Here is a 22,888-nt window from a genome sequence, read left to right as displayed (position 1 = left end):
GATTTGGGAACACTGGGATTTGGGAACTCACCGGGATTTGGGAATATGCCGCAGTTTGGGGGTGAGCTGAAATTTGGGAATGTGCATTTGGGAATTTGGGAGGGGCTTTTCCCTGTTCCCACCTTCTCCCAGTTTTCCCAGTGCAAAGGGAACCCACTCCAGGCTGAGGAATTCCAGAGGGGAAGGAGCTTCTCCCCAAAACCCTTGGAATTCGCAGCTTCTCCCCAGAATCCTTGGAATTCTCAGCCTCCCTGTGGGATCCCAGCTCCAAATCCATGCCCAGATCCCGCCCCAAATCCCAAGGGAAGGGCTGTTATTCCTTATCCCCCCAAACCTGGGAGGCTCTTTTCCCTATTCCCACCTTCTCCCACTTTTCCCACTCCAGGAATCCCAAAAGGGAACCGGTTTTTCCCCCCAAACCCTTGGAATTCGCAGCCTCCCCGCGGGCTGCGGGCCCCCCGCTCCCGATCCATGCCTGGATCCCGCTTTTCCAGGCGGGAGCGGGAGGGTCCGGCCCCTCTCCCTCCCCCCCGGGATATCCCAGAAATCCCTTGGGAAGGGCTGGTATCCATCCCCCCTCCCCGCCCCACCGGGAAAAGCTCCTCCTGGAATCCCAAAGGTCGGGAGCGACTTTTCCAAGCCCTTGGATCGGCCGGGATCAGCCCTTGGATCGGAATTCCCTGCGAACCGGAATTCCAGCGGCGGCCGGGATGGTAAAGGAAAAGCCGCCAGGGGATTTTTCCCAGGTTTTTTTTTTTTGGGAGAGGGTGGGAAAGGTGGATTCGGGCGGCCCAGGTTGGATTTTATTCCCGGTTTTTCTTATGGATTTAACGACCCAAATCCACCCAGACCCAGGGAAGGAAAGCTGGGAGATTCCCGGGATAACTCAGGCTGCCGCAGGAATTTTTTTCCCTGACCCGTGGCTTTAAAATTCCTTGGATTTTGTTATTTGGGGGGGTGTGTGTCGTTTTCCCGACTTTCTCGTGGATCGGCTCCCGGTTTTCACTTGGATTTGGGATGCAGGGAGCCGCCGCCACCTCCCCCTCGCTCCCCGGGATCTCTGGGATCTCTGGGATCTCTGGAATAGCTCCCTGATGGCCTCCAGGGAGTGTCCCAACCTTGGGAAGGGGGATGGGCTGAGCCCTGAGCCCGGGGGGAGGGGAGGGGAGGGAAGGTTTGGGAAGGGAAGGTTTGGGAAGGGAAGGTTTGGGAAGGTTTGGGAAGGTTTGGGAAGGTTTGGGAAGGGAAGGTTTGGGAAGGGAAGGTTTGGGAAGGGAAGGTTTGGGAAGGGAAGGTTTGGGAAGGGAAGGGAAGGGAAGGGAAGGGAAGGGAAGGGAAGGGAAGGGAAGGGAAGGGAAGGGAAGGGATGACTGCAATCCCTTGGGATGGTATCCAGCCCCCCTGGGGTGACCCCTATTCCTTGGGATTGGATCCAACCCCCTTGGGATAACCCCAATCACTCGGGATGGGATCCAGCCCCCTTGGGATGATCCCAATCCCCCTTGGGATGACCCCAATCCCTTGGGATGGGATCCAGCCCCCCTGGGATGATCCCAATCCCAATCCCACCGATCTCCACTCCAGGTCCACGGCCGAGCAGGAGTGAAGTTCCAGAACTGGTCCCAGACCTATGGATGCTCCCCGGAGCTCTACTTCCAACCCTCCTCCGTGGAGGAGCTGCGGGAGGTGAGGAGGCGCCTCCGGGGGAAATCCTGCCGGGAATGGGCAGGAGGAGAGGGCAGGAAGGGCCGTGGGGTCCCAGGGGTCACCCCGAGATTCCAGAGGATCCGTGGATCCTTTCTGGGAATGGGCACCTGGAATCCTTCCGGAGTTTCCTGCCCGTCCCAGTTCTTGGGGGGGGGAAATCCTGGGATCTGGGATCTGTTCCAACCTCCAGGGGTGATCCCAAGGAAGGATTTGGGCTCCCTTCCCATCCCAGGGATGATCCCAAATATCTGATTCCAACTTCCAGGGGTGATTCCAAGGACCTGGGCTCCCTTCCCACCCCAGGGATGATCCCAAGGATTTGGGCTCCCTTCCCACCCCAGGGATAATCCCAAGGATTTGGGCTCCCTTCCCATCCCAAGGATGATCCCAAATATCTGGGCTCCATTCCCACCCAGGGATGATCCCAAGGAAGAATCTGGGATTTATTCCCACCCCAGGGATGATCCCAAGGACTGGGGCTCCATTCCCACTCCAAGGATGATCCCAGGGATAATCCCAAGGACTTGGGCTCCCTTCCCACCCCAGGGATGATCCCAAGGATGATCCCAGTGATGATCCCAAGGATCTGGGCTCCCTTCCCACCCCAAAGATGATCCCAAGGAAAAATCTGGGCTCCAATCCCAACCCCAGGGATAATCCCAAATATCTGGGCTCCCTTCCCACCCTGGGGATGATCCCAAGGACAATCCCAAGGATGATCCCAAGGAGGATCTGGGATTTATTCCCACCCCAGTGATGATCCCAAGGACTTGGGCTCCATTCCCACCCCAAGGATGATCCCAAGGACAATCCCAAGGATGATCCCAAGGATTTGGGCTCCCTTCCCATCCCAGGGATGATCCCAAATATCTGGGTTCCATTCCCAACCCCAGGGATAATCCCAAATATCTGAGCTCCATTCCCACCCCAGTGATGATCCCAAGGAAGAATCTGGGATTTATTCCCACCCCAGTGATGATCCCAAGGACTTGGGCTCCATTCCCACTCCAGGGATGATCCCAAGGATGATCCCAGTGATGATCCCAAGGATTTGGGCTCCATTCCTACCCAGGGATGATCCCAAGGGGGGATCTGGGCTCTATTTCCATGGGTGATCCCAAATATCTGAGCTCCATTCCCACCCCCGGGATGATTCCAAGGAAGAATCTGGGATTTATTCCCACCCCAGGGATGATCCCAAGGAGGGATTTGGGCTCCCTTCCAACCTCCAGGGGTGATCCCAAATATCTGAGCTCCATTCCCACCCCAGGGATGATCCCAAGGAAGAATCTGGGATTTATTCCAACCCCAAGGACGATCCCAAGGATCTGAGCTCCATTCCCACCCCAGGGATGATCCCAAGGATGATCCCAGGGATGATCCCAAGGACTTGGGCTCCCTTCCCATCCCAAAGATGATCCCAAGGAAGAATCTGGGCTCCAATCCCAACCCCAGGGATGATCCCAAGGACTTGGGCTCCATTCCCATCCCAAGGATGGTCCCAAGGAAGAATCTGGGATTTATTCCCACCCCAAGGACGATCCCAAGGATGATCCCAAGGAGGGATCTGGGCTCCATTCCCAACCCCAGGGATAATCCCAAATATCTGGGTTCCATTCCCACCCTGGAGATGATCCCAAGGACAATCCCAGTGATGATCCCAAGGATCTGGCCTCCCTTCCCACCCCAGGGATGATCCCAGTGGTGATCCCAAGGTGGGATCTGGGATTTATTCCAACCCCAGGGATGATCCCAAGGATCTGGGCTCCATTCCCACCCCAAGGATGATCCCAAATATCTGGGCCCTATTCCCAAGGATGATCCCAAGGAGGGATCTGGGCTCCCTTCCCACCCCAGGGATGATCCCAAGGACTTGGGCTCCTTTCCCATCCCAAGGATGATCCCAGGGATGATCCCAAGGACTTGGGCTCCCTTCCCACCCCAGGGATGGTCCCAAGAAAGAATCTGGGATTTAACCCCACCCCAGGGATGATCCCAAAGACTCGGAGCTTGTCGGGCGGTGCCTCTGGAGCGACCCCCGGCGCCCGGAATTTCCGGAATTCCGGGAATTCAGGAATGTCTTCCTGCAGATCCTGGCACCCAGAATTTTGGGAATTCTGGGAATTCCGGAATGTCTTCCCGCAGATCCTGGCACCTGGAATTTCCGGAATTCCAGGAATTCAGGACTGTTTTCCCACAGATCCTGGCGCTGGCGCGGCGGAGGGGCCGGCGGGTGAAGGTGGTGGGGGGGGGCCACTCCCCGTCCGACATCGCCTGCACCGACGGGTTCCTCGTCCGGCTGGGAAGCATGAACAGGGTCCTGCAGGTGAGAAGGGATTTGGGAATGATCTGGGAATCGGGAATGAGCCGGGGATCCGGAGGGGGAAATCCTGGATCCATCAGGAGGAGCTGGGAATGACCAGCACGGATTAATTCGGGAATTAATTCGGTTTTTAATTGTAATTTATTATGAATATTATATTTTTATTAATATTATATCAGTTTATTATTATATTATAATTAAATTAATTATGGAATTAATTAATTAAGGGTAATTAGTCGAATCTCTGATGGGCTGAACAGGGTCCTCCAGGCGAGAAGGGATTTGGGAATGATCCGGGGATCGGGATGGGGAAATCCTGGATCCATCAGGAGGGGCTGGGAATGACCAGCACGGATTAATTTAGGGAATTAATTTGGGTTTTTTATTATAATTTATTATTACTATTATATTTTATTATTAATATTCTATTATTTTATTATTATATTATAATTAAATTAATTATGGAATTAATTAATTAAGGGCAATTAACTGGATCGGGATGGGGAAATCCCGGCTCCAGCAGGAGGGTCTGGGAATGAAGAGCATGGATTAATTAACGGAATTAATTCAGATTTTAATCATAATTTATTATTTATATTATATTATATTGTATTATATTATATTATATTATATCATATTATATTATATCATATTGCATTATATTATATCATATTATATTATATTATATTATAATGAATTTAATTATAATTTATTATAATTGTTTTAAACTAATTTTTTAACCAATTTTTTTTACTAATTCCCTTAATTAATTGCCCTTAATTAATCAGTGCTGTAATTCCCGGGAATGCTCCAGACCCTCCTGCTGGAGCCAGGGAATGTTCCCGGATCCCTTCTCGCCTGGAGGATCCTGTTCAGCCCATCAGGGAATTAATGAATTAAGGGAATTAATTAATTAATTAAGGGCAATTAATTAATTCCCTGATGGACTGAAAAGGGTCCTCCAGTGAGAAGGGATCCGGGAACATTCCCTGGCTCCAGCAGGATATTCTGGGACATTCCTGGGAATTACAGCACTGATTAATTAAGAGTAATTAATTAAGAGAATTAATTAATTAAAGGGCAATTAATTGGATCCTTGATGGGCTGAACAGGGTCCTCCAGGTGAGACGGGATTCGGGAACATTCCCTGTGCTCCTGATGGAAAAATCCCGGCTCCAGCAGGAGCTTCTGGATCCTTCCTGCTAATTAACAGCTAATTAACAGCACTGATTAATTAAGGAAGGAGGGGGCAGCTCCTCATGGAAACAGGAGCTGGGAAGCGGAGCCGGGAGGGAAAGGAGGGAAGAGGAGCCCATTTTTCCAGGGAAATTCCGGATTCCCGGGATATCCCAGCGGCGGGAGAATTCCCGGGAGAGATTCCAGAGCCCCGGGAGCCGGGAGAGAGGAGGGAGGGGGCGGGTTTGGATCGGCACATCCGGCAGGATCGGGAAGGGCCGGGAGGCGGAAAGGCCGATCCCGGAATTCCGGGAGCGAATCCCGGCGAGGTTGGGAAGAGCCGGGGGGTTTTTCCGTGGGCCGTGACATTCCCTGTCCCTTGCCGGCATTCCCAGGTGGACGCGGAGAAGCGGCAGGTGACGGTGGAAGGCGGGATCCTCCTCTCCGACCTCAACCGGGAGCTGGACAAGCACGGGCTGGCCCTGGAAAAGTGAGCGCGGCGTTCCCGGGATTCTCCAGGAGGCCGGCCCTGGGGTCATTCCTGGTGTTCATCCTTGGGATTCTCCTGGTGTCCATCCCTGGGGATTCTCCCGATGTCCATCCCTGGGGATTCTCCCGATGTCCATCCCTGGGATTCTCCCTGGAGTTCTCCTGGTGTCCATCCCTGGTGACATTCCCGGTGTCCATCCCTTGGGATTCTCCCGGTGTCCATCCTTGGAATTCTCCCGGTGTCCATCCCTGGGATTCTTCCTGGAGTTCTCCTGGTGTCCATCCTTGGGATTCTCCCAGTGTCCATCCTTGGGATTCTCCTGGTGTCCATCCTTGGAATTCTCCCGGTGTCCATCCCTTGGGATTCTCTCTGGAGTTCTCCTGGTGTCCATCCCTGGGGACATTCCCGGTGTCCATCCCTTTGGATTCTCCCGGTGTCCATCCTTGGAATTCTCCTGGTGTCCATCCCTTGGGATTCTCCCTGGAGTTCTCCTGGTGTCCATCCCTGGTGACATTCCCAATGTCCATCCTTGAGGACATTCCCGGTGTCCATCCCTGGGATCATTCCCGGTGTTCTTCCTTGGAATTCTCCCAGTGTCCATCCCTGGGGATTCTCCCTGGAGTTCTCCTGGTGTCCATCCCTGGTGACATTCCCGGTGTCCATCCCTGGTGACATTCCCGATGTCCATCCCTGGGATCATTCCCGGTGTCCCTCCCTGGGATTCTCCCGGTGTTCATCCTTGGAATTCTCCAGGTGTCCGTCCCTTTGGATTCTCCCGGTGTCCATCCCTGGGGACATTCCCAATGTCCATCCCTTGGGATTCTCCCTGGGATTCTCTGGGTGTCCATCTCTGGGATCATTCCCAATGTCCATCACTGGGGATCCTCCCTGGGATTCTCCCAGAGTCTATCCTTGGAATTCTCCTGGTGTCCATCCCTGGGGACATTCCCGATGTCTATCCCTGGAACATTCCCGGTGTTCATCCCTTGGAATTCTCCAGGTGTCCATCCCTGGGGACATTCCCAGTGTCCATCCCTGGAACATTCCCGGTGTCCATCCCTTGGAATTCTCCCGGTGTCCATCCCTGGGGGCATTCCCAGTGTCCATCCTTGGGACATTCCCGATGTCCATCCCTGGGGATCCTCCCTGGGGTTCTCCTGGAGTCCATCCTTGGAATTCTCCCGGTGTCCATCCCTGGGGACATTCCCAGTGTCCATCCCTGGGACCATTCCCAGTGTCCATCCCTGGGGACATTCCCAGTGTCCATCCCTGGGGACATTCCTGGTGTCCCTCTCTGGGATTCTCCCGGTGTCCATCCTTGGAATTCTCCCAGTGTCCATCCCTGGGGACATTCCTGGTGCCCATCCCTGATCCCAGGATCTGGGATGTGGCCAAACAGGGATTTCCCTGCGGAACGGGGCCGGTCACTTCCCAATCCCGGAGGGAATTTTGGGCTCCTCACTCCAAGACATGGAAGGGGCTGGAGCAGCGGGAATATCTGAGGGAGCTGGGAAGGGGCTGGAAATCTGGGAATGGCTGAGGGAGCTGGGAAGGGGCTGGAAAAGCAGGAATGGCTGAGGGAGCTGGGAAGGGGCTCATCCCAGAGAAAAGAGGGATCAGGAGGGACCTTTTCCTGCCCCACAACTCCCTGCCAGGGGTCCCCAATTCCCAGGGAACGAGGGACAGGAGGAGAGGGAACGGCCTCCAGCTGGGCCAGGGGAGGGGCAGGTGGGATACTGGGAACAATTCCCACATGGAAAGGGCTGTCAGGCCCTGGAATGAACTTCCCAGGGCAGGGCTGGAGTCGCCATTCCCGGAGGGATTTCCAATCCCTGTGGATGTGGCCCTTGGGGACACGGATCCGGGCTGGCCTTGGCAGTGCTGGGAATGGTTGGACTCCGTGATCCCGGAGGGATTTTCCATCCCAACCCCCTCCCGGATTCCCTGGGTTGGGAATCTTTTCCCGCTTTGTTTGAACTTCCCTTGGGCCGCGCTTGGATGGAGGCACCTTTTTCCCTGGATCTTTTCCCTGGGGATGGCGCCTCCGGGGATGAATCCATGTGGGAAGGGTCTCTCCCGGAGGAGGGATCCATCCCCGCTCCCATTCCCGTTCCCATTCCCAGTTTAGGGGCCGTGTCCGAGGTGTCGGCGGCCGGAGTGATCGGCACCGGGACCCACAACACCGGGATCAAACACGGCATCCTGCCCACCCAGGTGAGATCCCGGGGAATTCCCGGCATTCCAGGGAATCCCCAGCATCCCAGGGAACCCCCAGCGTTCCGGGGAATCCCCAGTATCCCAGGGAACCCCCAGTATTCCAGGGAACCCCCAGTATTCCAGGGAATCCCAACATCCCAGGGAGCCCCCAGCATTCCAGGGAATCCCCAGTATCCCAAGGAATCCTCAGTATTCCAGGGAATCCCCGGCATCCCAGGGAACCTCCAGCATTCCAGGGAATCCCCGGCATTCCAGGGAACCCCCAGTATTCCAGGGAATCCCCAGTATTCCAGGGAACCCCCAGCATTCCAGGGAATCCTCAGCATTCCAGGGAACCCCCAGCATTCCAGGGAATCCCCAGCATCCCAAGAAATCTCCAGCATTCCAGGGAATCCCTGGCATTCCAGGGAATCCTCGGCATTCCAGGGAACCCCCAGCATTCCAGGGAATCCCCAGCATCCCAAGGAATCTCCAGCATTCCAGGGAACCCCCAGCATTCCAGGGAATTGTGGCCGGGGTTGGGAATTCCCAACCGCTCCTGGCTCAGATTCCAATCCTGGATCCTGTGGAAAAGGGAAGCTCTGCTGGCCCCGCCCCTGGATCCCTGGGAAGTGTCCAAGAAAAGGCAGGATGGGGCTTGGAAAAACCTGGGACAGTGGGAATGGGATGGGATTTAAAATTCCTTCCATCCCAAACTGGGCTGGGATCCTGGGATTTCATGGAGCTGGGATGGCTCCGGGCTGGGCTCGGAGCTGGAGAAGGGGCTGCATCCCAAGGAATGGGGGAACTTGGGAAAAGGTGGGTCCAGGTAGGGAATGAGCCCTGGAATCCCAGGGAAGAGGGAAAAGGCAGGAAATGCAGCATCCCAAGGAATGGGGGAACTTGGGAAGAAGTGGGTCCAGGCAGGGAATGAGCCTTGGAATCCCAGGGAAAAGCAAGGAATGCTGATCCCAAGGAATGTGGGAAAGTGGGAAAAGGTTGGTCCAGGCAGGAAATGAGCCCTGGAATTCCAGGGGAAAGCGAGGAATGCTGCATCCTGAGGAATGCTGCATCCCATGGAATGTGGGAGCTTGGGAAAAGGTTTCTCCAGGCAGGGAATGAGCCCTGGAATCCCAGGGAAAAGCAGGGAATGCTGCATCCCAAGGAATGTGAGAACTTGGGAAAAGGTGTCTCCAGGCAGGGAATGAGCCCTGGAATGCCAGGGAAAATGGAGGGAGATGCTGCATTCCAAGGAATCCCAGGAACAGGGTTGGGAAAAGCTCAGGAAAAGGTTGGTCCAGGCAGGGAATGAACCCTGGAATCCCAGGGAAAAGCAGGGAATGCTGCATCCCAAGGAATGTGAGAACATGGGAAAAGGTGGCTGCAGGCAGGGAATGAACCTTGGGATCACAGGGAAAAGGGAGGGAGATGCTGCATCCCAAGGATCCATTCCCAAGTAATATGGGAGAAGGGTTGGGAAAAGCTCAGGAAAAGGTGGCTGTGAGCAGGGAATGAGCCTTGGAATCCCAGGGAAAATGGAGGGAGATGCTGCATCCCAAGGAATGTGGGAGCTTGGGAAAAGGTGTCTCCAGGCAGGGAACGAGCCCTGGAATCCCAGGGAAGAGGGAAAAGGCATCCCAAGGAATGTGGGAAGTTGGGAAAACATGGCTGCAGGCAGGGAATGAGCCCTGGAATGCCAAGGAAGAAAGAAAAGGCATCCCAAGGAATGTGGGAGCTTGGGAAAAGGTGTCTCCAGGCAGGGAATGAGCCCTGGAATGCCAGGGAAAAGCAGGGAATGCTACATCCCAAGGAATCCTAGGAGCAGTGTTGGGAAAAGCTCAGGAAAAGGTTGGTCCAGGCAGGGAATGAGCCCTGGAATGCCAGGGAAAAGCAGGGAATGCTGCATCCCAAGAAATGCGGGAACGTGGGAAAAGGTGTCTCCAGGCAGGGAACGAGCCCTGGAATTCCAGGGAAAAGCAGGGACATGCTGCATCCCAAGGAATCCCTGGGCCAAGGGTTGGGAAAAGGTGTCTCCAGGCAGGGAATGAGCCCTGGAATTCCAGGGAAAAGCAGGGACATGCTGCATCCCAAAGAATCCTGGGCCAAAGGTTGGGAAAAGGTGTCTCCAGGCAGGGAATGAGCCCTGGAATGCCCGGATGGAGCCGCTGCATCCCCAGGAATTCCCTCCCCCGTGTCCAGGTCGTGGCCCTCACCCTCCTCTTGGCCTCGGGAGAGATCCTGGAATGCTCGGAGGCGGCCAATCCCGAGGTTTTCCAGGCGGCCCGGCTGCACTTGGGATGCCTGGGAATCGTCCTGAGCGTCACCTTCCAGTGCGTCCCGGAATTCCGGCTGCGCGAGGTGGCCTTTCCGGCCACCCTGCCCCAGGTACGGCCGGGAATTCCCCGGGAATGAGGCCGGAAAATCCCGCGGGATCCTTCCTGGGAGTCGCCGTTCCCGGAGGGATTTCAGATCCCTGTGGATGTGGCCCTTGGGGACACGGATCCAGGGTGGCCTGGGCAGTGCTGGGAATGCTTGGATTCCATGATATCCAAGGGATTTTCCAACCTGAACCATCCCTAAGGATCCTGTGCCATCCTGGCACTGTCCCAGCTCCCCACAATTCCCTGGGAGGAAGTTTCAGGAGGTCCCCAATTCCCAGGGAACGAGGGACAGGAGGAGAGGGAACACCTCCTATGGATCCCATAAACCCTTCCCTGTATCCCAGAACCCTTCCCTGTATCCCAGAACCCTTCCCTGTATCCCAGAACCCTTCCCTATATCCCAAAACCCTTCCCTGTATCCCAGAACCCCTTCCCTGTATCCCATCCCACATTCCCTGTATCCCATCCCACATTCCCTGTATCCCAGAACCCTTCCCTCTATCCCATAACCCTTCCCTGTATCCTTTACCCCCTTCCCTGTATCCCAGAACCCTTCCCTCTATCCCATAACCCTTCCCTGTATCCCATCCCACATTCCCTGTATCCCATCCCACATTCCCTGTATCACATAACCCTTCCCTGTATCCTTTACCCCCTTCCCTGTATCCCAAAACCCTTCCCTGTATCCCAAATCCCTTCCCTGTATCCCATAACCCTTCCCTGTATCCTTTACCCCCTTCCCTGTATCCCATCCCACATTCCCTGTATCCCAGAACCCTTCCCTGTATCCCAAAACCCTCCCCTGTATCCCAGAATCCCTTCCCTGTATCCCAGAACCCCTTCCCTGTATCCCATCCCACATTCCCTGTATCCCACATTCCCTGTAACCCATCCCACATTCCCTGTATCCCAGAACCCTTCCCTGTATCCCAGAACCCTTCCCTGTATCCCAGATCCCTTCCCTGTATCCCAGAATCCTTCCCTGTATCCTTTACCCCCATCCCTGTATCCCAAAACCCTTCCCTGTATCCCAGAACCCTTTCCTGTATCCCATCCCACATTCCCTGTATCCCATAACCCTTCCCTGCATCCCATAACCCTTCCCTGTATCCCACAACCCTTTCCTGTATCCCATCCCACATTCCCTGTATCCCAGAACCCTTCCCTGTATCCTTTACCCCCTTCCCTGTATCCCAAAACCCTTCCCTGTATCCCAGAACCCTTCCCTGTATCCCATCCCACATTCCCTGTATGCCAAAACCCTTCCCTGTATCCCAGAACCCTTTCCTGTATCCCATCCCCCATTCCCTGTATCCCAAACCCCTTCCCTGTATCCCAAACCCCTTCCCTGTATCCCAAAACCCTTCCCTGTATCCCAAAACCCCTTCCCTAAATCCTTTACCCCCTTCCCTCCCTCCCCTCCCTTGTTCCCTCCCCCACTCCCACCATCCTTTCCCACCTCCAATCCCACCTTTTTCCCTGGAATTCTCGCCCTCAGCCGCGGGATCCGGGCCGAGCTCCAGCCCCATTCCCATCCCCCCCATCCCCGATCCCGGATCCCTCCCCCCGGGAGCCGCTGGAGAGGAAAGGAAAGGTCTCTCTCCATGAATATTCATCCCCCTTATCAATCCCGGGCCATCTCCCGCTCCCCAATCCCGCTTTTTATGTGGATGCGGGAGGAGGGAGAGGACAAAGGGCCTTTGAAATGTTTGGAATTGTTTGAGCCGGGCTTATCTCCCGGGCCCGGGAATGATGATGGGATCACCGGGAGCAGGGATTATGTAAAGCCCCGCTCCGGGGTGACTTTGGAATCCGAGAAACTTGGGAGGAAGGGGGAAAAGTGGGAGAAGGGCAGGGGAAAAATGGGAATGGGCGGTTGGGAGAGGAACGGGGAGCTTGTCCGGGTTCAACTGGAAAAGGGAGAGCTCCCACTATCCCAGGGGATCCAACCCGGCCTGGGACGCTGCCAGGGATCCAGGGGCAGCCACAGCTTCCCTGGGAATTCCAGCCCAGCCCCTCCCCACCCTCCCAGCCAGGAATCCCTTCCCAATCTCCCATCCCTCCCTGTCCTCTGGCACTGGGAAGCCATTCCATGGGGAGCCAGTGCCAGAGGCCGACCACTTGGGTGGAGCTGGAATTTTCGGGATGAGGGATCCCAAGGTGCTTGGGACGCCTCCAAAGGGTTTGGGATCCAGGGCGGGGGGGGGGGGTCAGAGGTGTTGGAATCAATCCTGGGGGATCATTCCCTCCCCCCAGCTCCTGGGTCTGGGCGGGATCAGAGTCTGCAGAGATGGAGGAGCAGAGAATTCCTGAGGGAGAAACTCCAGAGCTTTTTGTTCCTGCCTGGGGGAGGGGGATTGGGAAACAGAGGGAGAGGGACTTGGGATGAGAGCCCGGAGGGATGGGACACAGGGAATGGATCCCAGTGGGAAAGGGGAGATTTGGGGGGGAGATTGGGAAGGGATTCCTGGCTGGGAGGGTGGGGAGGGGCTGGGCTGGAATTCCCAGAGAAGCTGTGGCTGCCCCTGGATCCCTGGCAGTGTCCAAGGCCGGGTTGGATTCCCTGGGATAGTGGGATCTGTCCCTGAACATGGAATGGGATGATCCTTAAGGTCCCTTCACACCCAAACCACCCTGGAATTCCATGATAAATGACACTCAGAGTCCATTCAGAGGGATTTTTATGGAATCTGGGGATGGAAAAGGCAGGGAGTTCATCCCAGGGGCCTGCCTTTCCTAAGGCTCTTTTTTATGTATTTAGGAATAATTTGGGAATTCTGGATTTGAAGAAGGGAATGTCTCTGGGACAGGGCTGTGTGATGGATCCCAGCTCCATTCCCATTCCCATCCCAGCTCCATTCCCATTCCATCCCAGCTCCATTCCCATCCCATCCATTCCACTCCATTCCATCCCATCCCATTCCCATCCCAGCTCCATTTCCATTCTCATTCCCAAAGTGGGATCCATGGCCTGTCCCGGTGCCGGGCTGATCCCAAGGCAGGGATTGCTGGGAATGCTCCTTCCCAAGATCCCGGCCCCACATCCCATTTTTCCCACAAGGATGGCTGGGAATGCTCCTTCCTGGGATTGCTGGGAATGCTCCTTCCCAGGATTGCTGGGAATGCTCCTTCCCGGGATTGCTGGGAATGCTCCTTCCTGGGATGACCGGGAATGCTCCTTCCTGGGATCCCGGCCCCACATCCCGCTTTTCCCACAGGGATGGCTGGGAATGCTCCTTCCCGGGATTGCTGGGAATACTCCTTCCCGGGATCCCAGCCCCACATCCCGCTTTTCCCATAGGGATGGCCGGGACTACTCCCTCCCGGGATTACTGGGAATGCTCCTTCCCGGGATTGCTGGGAATGCTCCTTCCTGGGATGGCTGGGAATGCTCCTTCCCGGGATCCCGGCCCCACATCCCGCTTTTCCCGCAGGTTCTGGAGCAGCTGGAGGAGCACCTGGAGCGTTCCCAATATTTCCGCTTCCTGTGGTTCCCGCACAGCGACCACGTCCGGATCATCTACCAGGATCCCACGGATCGGGCACGGCCCCAGGGATTCCCGGGAATTCCGGGGGGGGGGGAACCACAGGGGCGGGAAGCGGCTCCTTGGGAAAGGGTTGGGAATCCCGGGGGTTTCCAAGCTCTTGGAATGCTCAGGACAAATCCTGGTCTCCTTTTCAAGCTTAATGGGAATTTTTCCCATAATCTGGGAATCCCAGGATTTTCCAAGCTCTTGGAATGCTCAGGGCAAATCCTGGTCTCTTTTTGAGGCTGGATGGGAGTTGTTCCCATAATCTGGGAATTCCAAGGTTTTCCAAGCTCTTGGAATGCTCAGGGCAAATCCTGGTCTCCATTTGGAGCTGGATGGGAATTGTTCCCATCATTTGGGGTTTTCCAAGGTCTTGGAATGCTGGTGGCAAATCCAGGTCTCTTTTGGGAATGGATGGGACCTGTTCCCATAATCTGGGAATTCCAAGGTTTTCCAAGCTCTTGGAATGATCAGGACAAATCCTGGTCTCCTTTTGGGAATGGATGGGACCTGTTCCCATAATCTGGGAATCCCAGGGTTTTCCAAGCTCTGGGAATGCTCAGGACAAATCCTGGTCTCCTTTTGGAGCTGGATGGGAATTGTTCCCATCATTTGGGGTTTTCCAAGGTCTTGGAATGCTGGTGGCAAATCCAGGTCTCTTTTGGGAATGGATGGGATCTGTTCCCATAATCTGGGAATTCCAAGGTTTTCCAAGCTCTTGGAATGCTCAAGACAAATCCTGGTGTCCTTTTGGGAATGGATAGAACTTGTCCCCATAATCTGGGAATTCCAGGGTTTTCCAAGCTCTTGGAATGCTCAGGACAAATCCTGGTCTCTTTTTGGGAATGGATGGGAGTTGTCCCCATAATCTGGGAATTCCAGGGTTTTCCAAGCTCTTGGAATGTTCGTGGCAAATCCTGGTCTCCTTTTAGAGCTGGATGAAACCTCTTCCTATTATTTGGGGTTTTCCAAGCTCTTGGAATGCTCAGGACAAATCAGGGGGCAGAATTTCTGGGAATGCTGGGATTCAATCCCTGCTCCCGGACCGATCCCGCTCCCGCTCCGTGCTCCCGAATCCCCTCCCTCCCAATCCTGCTCTTCCCTGACTTCCATCCTGTCCCCTCTCCTCTTGGATTTGCAGCCTCCCTGCTCCTCCTCCAGCTGGATTTGGGATTATGCCGTGGGATATTACCTGCTGGAATTCCTGCTCTGGATCAGGTGGGATTTTCCAGGATCGGCCTCGTCCCGCTCTGTTCCCTGATTTCCTGGGATTCCCCGGGAAAGGGCGGGATGCCACCTGGAGCTTCCCCATCCCTGGGGAAGGAGGAATTCCTTGGGGTTCTTCCCAAGATTTCCCGTGGCCGGGATCGGTGGCTGGGGCTGCAGCGCCCTCTGGCGGCCGCGGAAATCCGGGAATTGTCCCGGCTGGAAAAGCCCTTTGGGATCACCGAGGGGCCGCGTCCGCAGGGATTTTCCAGCCCTGCAGGGATGGGATCCCAACATTCCCGGGGGAGCTTTTCCCAGCCCCGAGGGGACGTGGAATTGGTGCTGGAAAGGGTTTTTTTTGGGAAAGGTTTGGGAATATCCCGAGGGATCCGATCCATGCGGGTGCTGGAGGCTCAGCTGGGAAGCAAGAGAGGCCCAGGAGAGGCGGGATGGGCTCCAAAAACAGGGAAAAGTGGGATTGGGGCCACATCGGGCACTGCCAGAGGGTCCAAAGTGCCACTCCTGGGATGTTGGGAGGTGTCCCTGAACATGGAACGGGATGGGATTTTAGGGCCCTTCCCACCCAAACCATTCCAGGATTCCAGGATAAAGGACACTCAGGATCCACTCAGAGGGGTTTTTATGGAATGTGGGGATGGAAAAGGCAGGAAAGGGGAAGGCCAGGGAACCCCCTTGTTCCCGGAACTCCTTCCCAGGGAGGAGCTGGGCTGGGGATGGATCCAAGGGCAGGCTCTGGCTCCAGGCTGGGAGAGCTGGGAATGGCCAGGCTGGAGAAGGGAAGGATCCCGGGAGAGCTTGGAGCACATTCCAGAGGCTGAAGGGGCTCCAGGAGAGCTGGAGAGGGACTGGGGATGAGGGCCTGGAATGCCAGGCCCCAGGGAATGGATCCCAGTGGGAAAGGGGAGATTTGGGGGGGAGATTGGGAAGGGATTCCTGGCTGGGAGGGTGGGGAGGGGCTGGGCTGGAATTCCCAGAGAAGCTGTGGCTGCCCCTGGATCCCTGGGAGTGTCCCAGGCCGGGCTGGATTCCCTGGGATAGCGGGAGGTGTCCCTGAACATGGAATGGGATGGGATTTGAGGTCCCTCCCCACCCAATGCATTCCAGGATCCCAATCCCAGTAGGATCCCAATCCCGGTGGGATCTCAGCTCCCGCTCTCTCCCGGCAGCACTTTCATTCCCGCTCTGGTTCCTTGGATCAACCGCTGCTTTTTCCGGCTCCTCTTCAGCTCCCGGGTGGAAAAGGTCGCCCGGAGCCACCGGATCTTCAACTACGAGTGTCGCTTCCGGCAGCACGTCCAGGACTGGGCCATTCCCATGTAAATCCCAGGGAAATCCCGGAAAAAAACCCTCCTGGGATGCCCCTGGAGCTGCAGGGAATCCTTAGGGAAAGGGATGTGGCTGGGAGGAACATTCCCACCTGGAAGTTTGGCTTGGGGAGACCTGTCCAGGCTTGCCCTGGGATAACGAATCCATCCCTATCCCAGGATCCCAAACCCATCCCTATCCCAGGATCCCAAATCCATCTCTGTCCTAGGATCCCAAATCCATCCCTTTCATGGGATCCCAAATCCATCCCTGTCCTGGGATCCAAATCCATTCATGACCCAGGATCCCAAATCCATCCCTATCCCGGGATCCCAAATCCATCCCTATCCCGGGATCCCAAATCCATCCCTATCCCGGGATCCCAAATCACTCCCTATCCTGGGATCCCAAATCCATCCCTATCCCATGATCCCAAATCCATCCCTGTCCTGGGATCCCAAATCCATCCCTGTCCCAGGATCCAAATCCATCCCTATCCTGGGATCCCAAATCCATCCCTGTCCCGGGATCCCAAATCCATTCCTGAGATCCCAAATCCATCCCTATCCTGGGATTCCAAATCCATTCCTGAGATCCCAAATCCATCCCTATCCTGGGATCCCAAATCCATCCCTGTCCCAGGATCCAAATCCATCCCTATCCCAGGATCCAAATTCATCCCTATCCTGGAATCCCAAATCCATTCCTGAGATCCCAAATCCATCCCTATCCCAGGATCCCAAATCTGTCCCAGCCCATCTCCAGAGCCCCCATGGGAATGGGATGGGAATGGAGCTGGGATGGGAATGGGATGGGATAGGATGGGAATGGAGCTGGGATGGTAATGGGATGGGATAGGATGGGAATGGAACTGGGATGGGAATGGGGATGGGATGGGAATGGAGCTGGAAAGGGATGGGAATGGGATGGGAATGGAGCTGGGATGGGAATGGAGCTGGGAATGGAGATGGGGCCATGGGATGTGGGATGTGCCATTCCCAGCCCATTCCCGGGATGCCATGAGGCCGGAATGGGGCCGGGAATTCCCTGAGCGGGCTCTGGGGTCCCTTTCCCGGCAGTGGGAAGACTCGGGAAGCGCTGCTGGAGCTGCGGGAAGCCCTGGACGCCGTTCCCGGCCTGGGGGCCCATTTCCCGGTGGAAGTTCGCTTCTCCAAGGGGGATGAGGTGTGGCTGAGCCCCTGCTTCCAGAGGGATTCCGCCTTCATCAACGTCATCCTCTACCGGTGCGAGCGCCGATCCCGCAATTCCAGCCCTGGCCCGGGATCCAAATCCATCCCTGGCCTTGGATCCCAAATCCACCCCTGTCCTTGGATCCCAAATCCATCCCTGTCCTGAGATCCCAAATCCATCCCTTTAATGGGATCCCAAATCCATCCCTTTCCCGGGATCCCAAATCCATCCCTATCCCAAGATCTCCAAACCACGCCTGTCATCCCAAATCCATCCGTGTCCCGGGATCCCAAATCCATCCCTGGGATCTCAAATCCATCGCTATCCCAGGATCCAAATCCACTCCTGGGATTCAAACCCATCCCTATCCTGAGATCCAAATCCATCCCTGTCCCGGGATCCCTGGGATCCAAATCCATTCCTGAGATCCCAAATCCATCCCTATCCTGAGATCCAAATCCATCCCTATCCCGGGATCCCAAATCCATCCCTGTCATGGGATCCAAATCCATCCCTGTCCTGAGATCCCCAAACCTATCCTGTCATCCCAAATCCATCCCTATCCCGGGATCCCAAATCCATCCCTATCCCGGGATCCCAAATCCATCCCTATCCCAGGATCCCAAATCCATCCCTATCCCGGGATCCCAAATCCATCCTTATCATGGGATCCCAAATCCGTCCCATTCCCTGTTCTGGATCTCTGTGCTCCCAAATCCCTGGGATGTGGGATGTGCTGGCACATTCCAGAACATTCCCTGGATAACCCGGGGCTGTGGGATGGGGGTTCATTCCCAATCTACCTCCCATTCCCCTTTCCCGGGCTCTCCTGGCCTTCCCTGGGTGGTGTTTTCCAGGTTTGCCAATCCCATTCCCTCATCCCGCTCATTCCCTGATCCCACTCATTCCCTCATCCCACTCATTCCCTGATCCCAACAATTCCCCGATCCCGCTCATTCCCTGATCCCCCCCATTCCCTGGTCCCGCTCATTCCCTGGTCCCAACAATTCCCTGGTCCCAACAATTCCCTGATCCCCCTCATTCCCTCATCCCACCCATTCCCTCATCCCACTCATTCCCTGATCCCGCCCATTCCCTGATCCCACTCATTCCCTGATCCCAACAATTCCCTGATCCCGCTCATTCCCTCATCCCACTCATTCCCTGATCCCAACAATTCCCTGATCCTGGTAATTCCCTCATCCCGCTCATTCCCTGATCCCCCCCATTCCCTGATCCCAGTAATTCCCTGATCCCGCTCATTCCCTGATCCCCCCCATTCCCTGATCCTGCTCATTCCCTGATCCCGCTCATTCCCTGATCCCAACAATTCCCTGTTCCCAACAATTCCCTGATCCCACTCATTCCCTCATCCCACTCATTCCCTCATCCCGCCGATTCCCTGATCCCACCAATTCCCTCATCCCGCTCATTCCCTGATCCCGCTCATTCCCTCATCCTGGTAATTCCCTCACCCGCTCATTCCCTGATCCCAGTAATTCCCTGATCCCGCTCATTCCCTAATCCTGCTCATTCCCTCATCCCGCCCATTCCCTGATCCCGGTAATTCCCTGTTCCCGCCCCAGGCCCTACGGGAAGGCCGTTCCCACCCGGGAATACTGGAGCACCTACGAGCGGATCATGCGGAAACACGGCGGGAGACCCCACTGGGCCAAGGTATCCCATCGGGAATGCCACCGGGAAAGGGCCGGGAGAGGGAGGAATTCCCAGTTCCTGGTGCGATTCCTCACGGGAAGGGGTTTGGAGACAAGGGGGGAGCAGGGAAAGACCCAAAGGTCAGGGATTGGGATGGATTTGGGATCCTGGGATAGGGATGGATTTGGGATCCTGGGATAGGGATGGATTTGGGATCCCAGGAATGGATTTGAGATCTTGGAATAGGGATGGATTTGGGATCCTGGGACAGGGATGGATTTGGGATCTGGGATAGGGATGGATTTGGGATCCCAGGAATGGATTTGAGATCTTGGAATAGGGATGGATTTGGGATCCTGGGACAGGGATGGATTTGGGATCTGGGATAGGGATGGATTTGGGATCTCAGGAATGGATTTGGGATCTTGGGATAGGGATGGATTTGGGATTCCAGGAAAGGGATGGATTTGGGATCCTGGGACAGGGATGGATTTGGGATCCTGGGACAGGGATGGATTTGGGATCTCAGGAATGGATTTGGGATCTTGGGATAGGGATGGATTTGGGATCCCGGGATAGGGATGGATTTGGGATCTTGGGATAGGGATGGATTTGGGATCTCAGGAATGGATTTGGGATCCCGGGATGGGGATGGATTTGGGATCTGGGATAGGGATGGATTTGGGATCCTGGGATAGGGATGGATTTGGGATCTCAGGAATGGATTTGGGATCCTGGGGTAGGGATGGATTTGGATCCCATTAAAGGGATGGATTTGGGATCCCAGGAATGGATTTGGGATCCTGGGACAGGGATGGATTTGGGATCCCAGGATAGGGATGGATTTGGGATCTCAGGAATGGATTTGGGATCCTGGAATAGGGATGGATTTGGGATCCTGGGATAGGGATGGATTTGGGATCCTGGGATAGGGATGGATTTGGGATCCCAGGATAGGGATGGATTTGGGATCTCAGGAATGGATTTGGGATCCTGGGATAGGGATGGATTTGGGATCCTGGGACAGGGATGGATTTGGGATCTCAGGAATGGATTTGGGATCTTGGGATAGGGATGGATTTGGGATCTCAGGAATGGATTTGGGATCTTGGGATAGGGATGGATTTGGGATCCCAGGATAGGGATGGATTTGGGATCTCAGGAATGGATTTGGGATCCTGGAATAGGGATGGATTTGGGATCCTGGGATAGGGATGGATTTGGGATCCTGGGACAGGGATGGATTTGGGATCTCAGGAATGGATTTGGGATCTTGGGATAGGGATGGATTTGGGATCTCAGGAATGGATTTGGGATCTTGGGATAGGGATGGATTTGGGATCTGGGATAGGGATGGATTTGGGATCTCAGGAATGGATTTGGGATCTTGGGATAGGGATGGATTTGGGATCCTGGGATAGGGATGGATTTGGGATCTCAGGAATGGATTTGGGATCTTGGGATAGGGATGGATTTGGGATCCCAGGAATGGATTTGAGATCTTGGAATAGGGATGGATTTGGGATCCTGGGACAGGGATGGATTTGGGATCTGGGATAGGGATGGATTTGGGATCTCAGGAATGGATTTGGGATCCCGGGATGGGGATGGATTTGGGATCTGGGATAGGGATGGATTTGGGATCCTGGGATAGGGATGGATTTGGGATCTCAGGAATGGATTTGGGATCTTGGGATAGGGATGGATTTGGGATTCCAGAAAAGGGATGGATTTGGGATCCTGGGACAGGGATGGATTTGGGATCCTGGGACAGGGATGGATTTGGGATCTCAGGAATGGATTTGGGATCTTGGGATAGGGATGGATTTGGGATCCCGGGATAGGGATGGATTTGGGATCTTGGGATAGGGATGGATTTGGGATCTCAGGAATGGATTTGGGATCTTGGGATAGGGATGGATTTGGGATCTGGGATAGGGATGGATTTGGGATCTGGGATAGGGATGGATTTGGGATCTCAGGAATGGATTTGGGATCTTGGGATAGGGATGGATTTGGGATCTTGGGATAGGGATGGATTTGGATCCCGGGATAGGGATGGATTTGGATCCTGGGATAGGGATGGATTTGGGATCCCGGATGGCTCCGTATCCCGATGTTTTCTGATGCTGGAATGGGGCTCCCACCATTCCCAGCACATCCTGGTGTGGATCCAGGCTGGGAAAAGGGGAGAATTCCCATTTTCCATCCTGGAAAAGGGGTTTGGAGACAAGGGAGTGTCAGGGATGGATCCCATCCCACATCCCAGGTCTCGGGATTCCTCTGTATCCCAATGTTTCCTGATGCTGGGATGTGGCTCCCACCATTCCCAGAGCACATCCTGGTGTGGATCCAGACTGGGAAAAGGAGGGAATTCCCATTTTCCATCCTGGAAAAGGGGTTTGGAGACAAAGGAATGTCAGGGATGGATCCCATCCCACATCTCAGGGCTCCCAATTCCTTCATATCCCGATGTTTGCTGATGTTGGGATGTGGCTCCCACCATTCCCTGAGCACATCCTGGTGTGGATCCAGGCTGGAAAAACGGGATCATTCCCATTTTCCATCCTGGAAAAGGGGTTTGGACACAAGGGAGTGTCAGGGATGGATCCCATCCCACATCCCAAGACTCTGGATTCCTCCCTATCCCGATGTTTGCTGGAGCTGGGCTGCGGCTCCCACCATTCCCTGAGGGGCTCCCCGTGCCAGGCCCACATTCCTGTCTCCGGGAATTCCCACCTGGACATTCCGGTCTCTCCTCCAGGCCCACAGCTGCACCCGGCAGGAGCTGGAGAAGATGTTCCCGGCATTCCCGAAGTTCTGCTCCGTCCGGGAAAAGCTGGATCCCACCGGGATCTTCCTCAACTCCTACCTGGAAAAGGTGTTCTACTGAGGGAAAGGCCGGAATTCTTGGATCGTCCCGGAATTCCCGCTCCCGAAGCGTCGCCCCGCCCGCGCCTTCCCGGGATTTGATCCGATCCCGGCGCCTGGAATTCTCCCTGGGAATCCCAGAGATCCCCAAAATCCTGGAGAACCCCCAATAAAGGCCTTTCCTCCAGAGCAGCTTCCCTGTGTCCCGTGGAATTCCCAGCCCTGGGAATGCGGGAAGGGCTTGGGAGTCCCAGATCCATCCCTATCCCAGGATCCAAATCCATTCCTGGGATCCCAAATCCATCCCTATCCCAGGATCCCAAATCCATTCCTGGGATCCCAAATCCATCCCTATCCCAGGATCCCAAATACATTCCTGAGATCCCAAATCCATCCCTGTCCTGGGATCCCAAATCCATCCCTGTCCTGGGATCCCAAATCCATCCCTGTCCCAGGATCCAAATCCATCCCTGTCCCAGGATCCCAAATACATTCCTGAGATCCCAAATCCATCCCTATCCCAGGATCCAAATCCATCCCTATCCCAGGATCCCAAATCCATCCCTGTCCTGGGATCCCAAATCCATCCCTATCCCGGGATCCCAAATCCATCCCTGTCCTGGGATCCAAATCTGGGGGTGTTTTTAGGGTGCCCTGATCCCTCTGTGTGTGTTTTTATGGGATCCCGATCCCCCTGGGTGTGTTTTTATGGGATCCTGATCCCTCTGGGGGTGTTTTTAGGGCATCCCTGCCCCCTGGGTGTGTTTTTAGGGTATCCCAGTCCCTCTGGGGGTGTTTTTTAAGGTATCTCCATCCCCCTGTTTGTGTTTTTAGG

General features: G+C 55.1%; 1 protein-coding gene and 1 long non-coding RNA gene across 2 annotated transcripts; one reads left to right on the top strand and one right to left on the bottom strand.

Moving 5' to 3' along the window:
• On the top strand, window positions 1–22,235 carry LOC127464288 (L-gulonolactone oxidase-like). Its single transcript, XM_051774572.1, has 12 exons — window positions 1–713; window positions 1,585–1,686; window positions 3,908–4,033; window positions 5,602–5,696; window positions 7,820–7,910; window positions 10,092–10,277; window positions 13,708–13,815; window positions 14,945–15,021; window positions 16,197–16,346; window positions 17,415–17,579; window positions 19,113–19,203; window positions 21,947–22,235. The coding sequence occupies exons 1-12, from the start codon at window positions 276–278 to the stop codon at window positions 22,073–22,075; spliced, it is 1,758 nt and encodes a 585-aa protein (XP_051630532.1). The 5' UTR covers window positions 1–275; the 3' UTR covers window positions 22,076–22,235.
• On the bottom strand, window positions 10,927–11,891 carry LOC127464289 (uncharacterized). Its single transcript, XR_007901278.1, has 3 exons — window positions 11,171–11,891; window positions 11,031–11,070; window positions 10,927–10,948 (listed from the first exon to the last, which is right to left on the bottom strand). It is a non-coding gene; the product is annotated as an uncharacterized LOC127464289 (long non-coding RNA).
• Window positions 22,236–22,888: the final 653 nt, after the last annotated feature.

The sequence above is a fragment of the Manacus candei genome, unplaced genomic scaffold (assembly GCF_025592945.1).
Source record: "Manacus candei isolate 608988 ecotype Guabito, Panama unplaced genomic scaffold, ASM2559294v1 h1tg000206l, whole genome shotgun sequence".
NCBI classification, from domain to species: domain Eukaryota; kingdom Metazoa; phylum Chordata; class Aves; order Passeriformes; family Pipridae; genus Manacus; species Manacus candei.
This window is presented reverse-complemented; position numbering and strand designations above follow the sequence as displayed.

Coding starts and splice junctions, on each gene's coding strand:
- LOC127464288 (XM_051774572.1), top strand. CDS start 276: ATGCCCAGATCCCGCCCCAAATCCCAAGGGAAGGGCTGTTATTCCTTA. Junction 4,034..5,601: donor GCATGAACAGGGTCCTGCAG/GTGAGAAGGGAT, acceptor CGGCATTCCCAG/GTGGACGCGGAGAAGCGGCA. Junction 15,022..16,196: donor GAATTCCTGCTCTGGATCAG/GTGGGATTTTCC, acceptor CTCTCCCGGCAG/CACTTTCATTCCCGCTCTGG.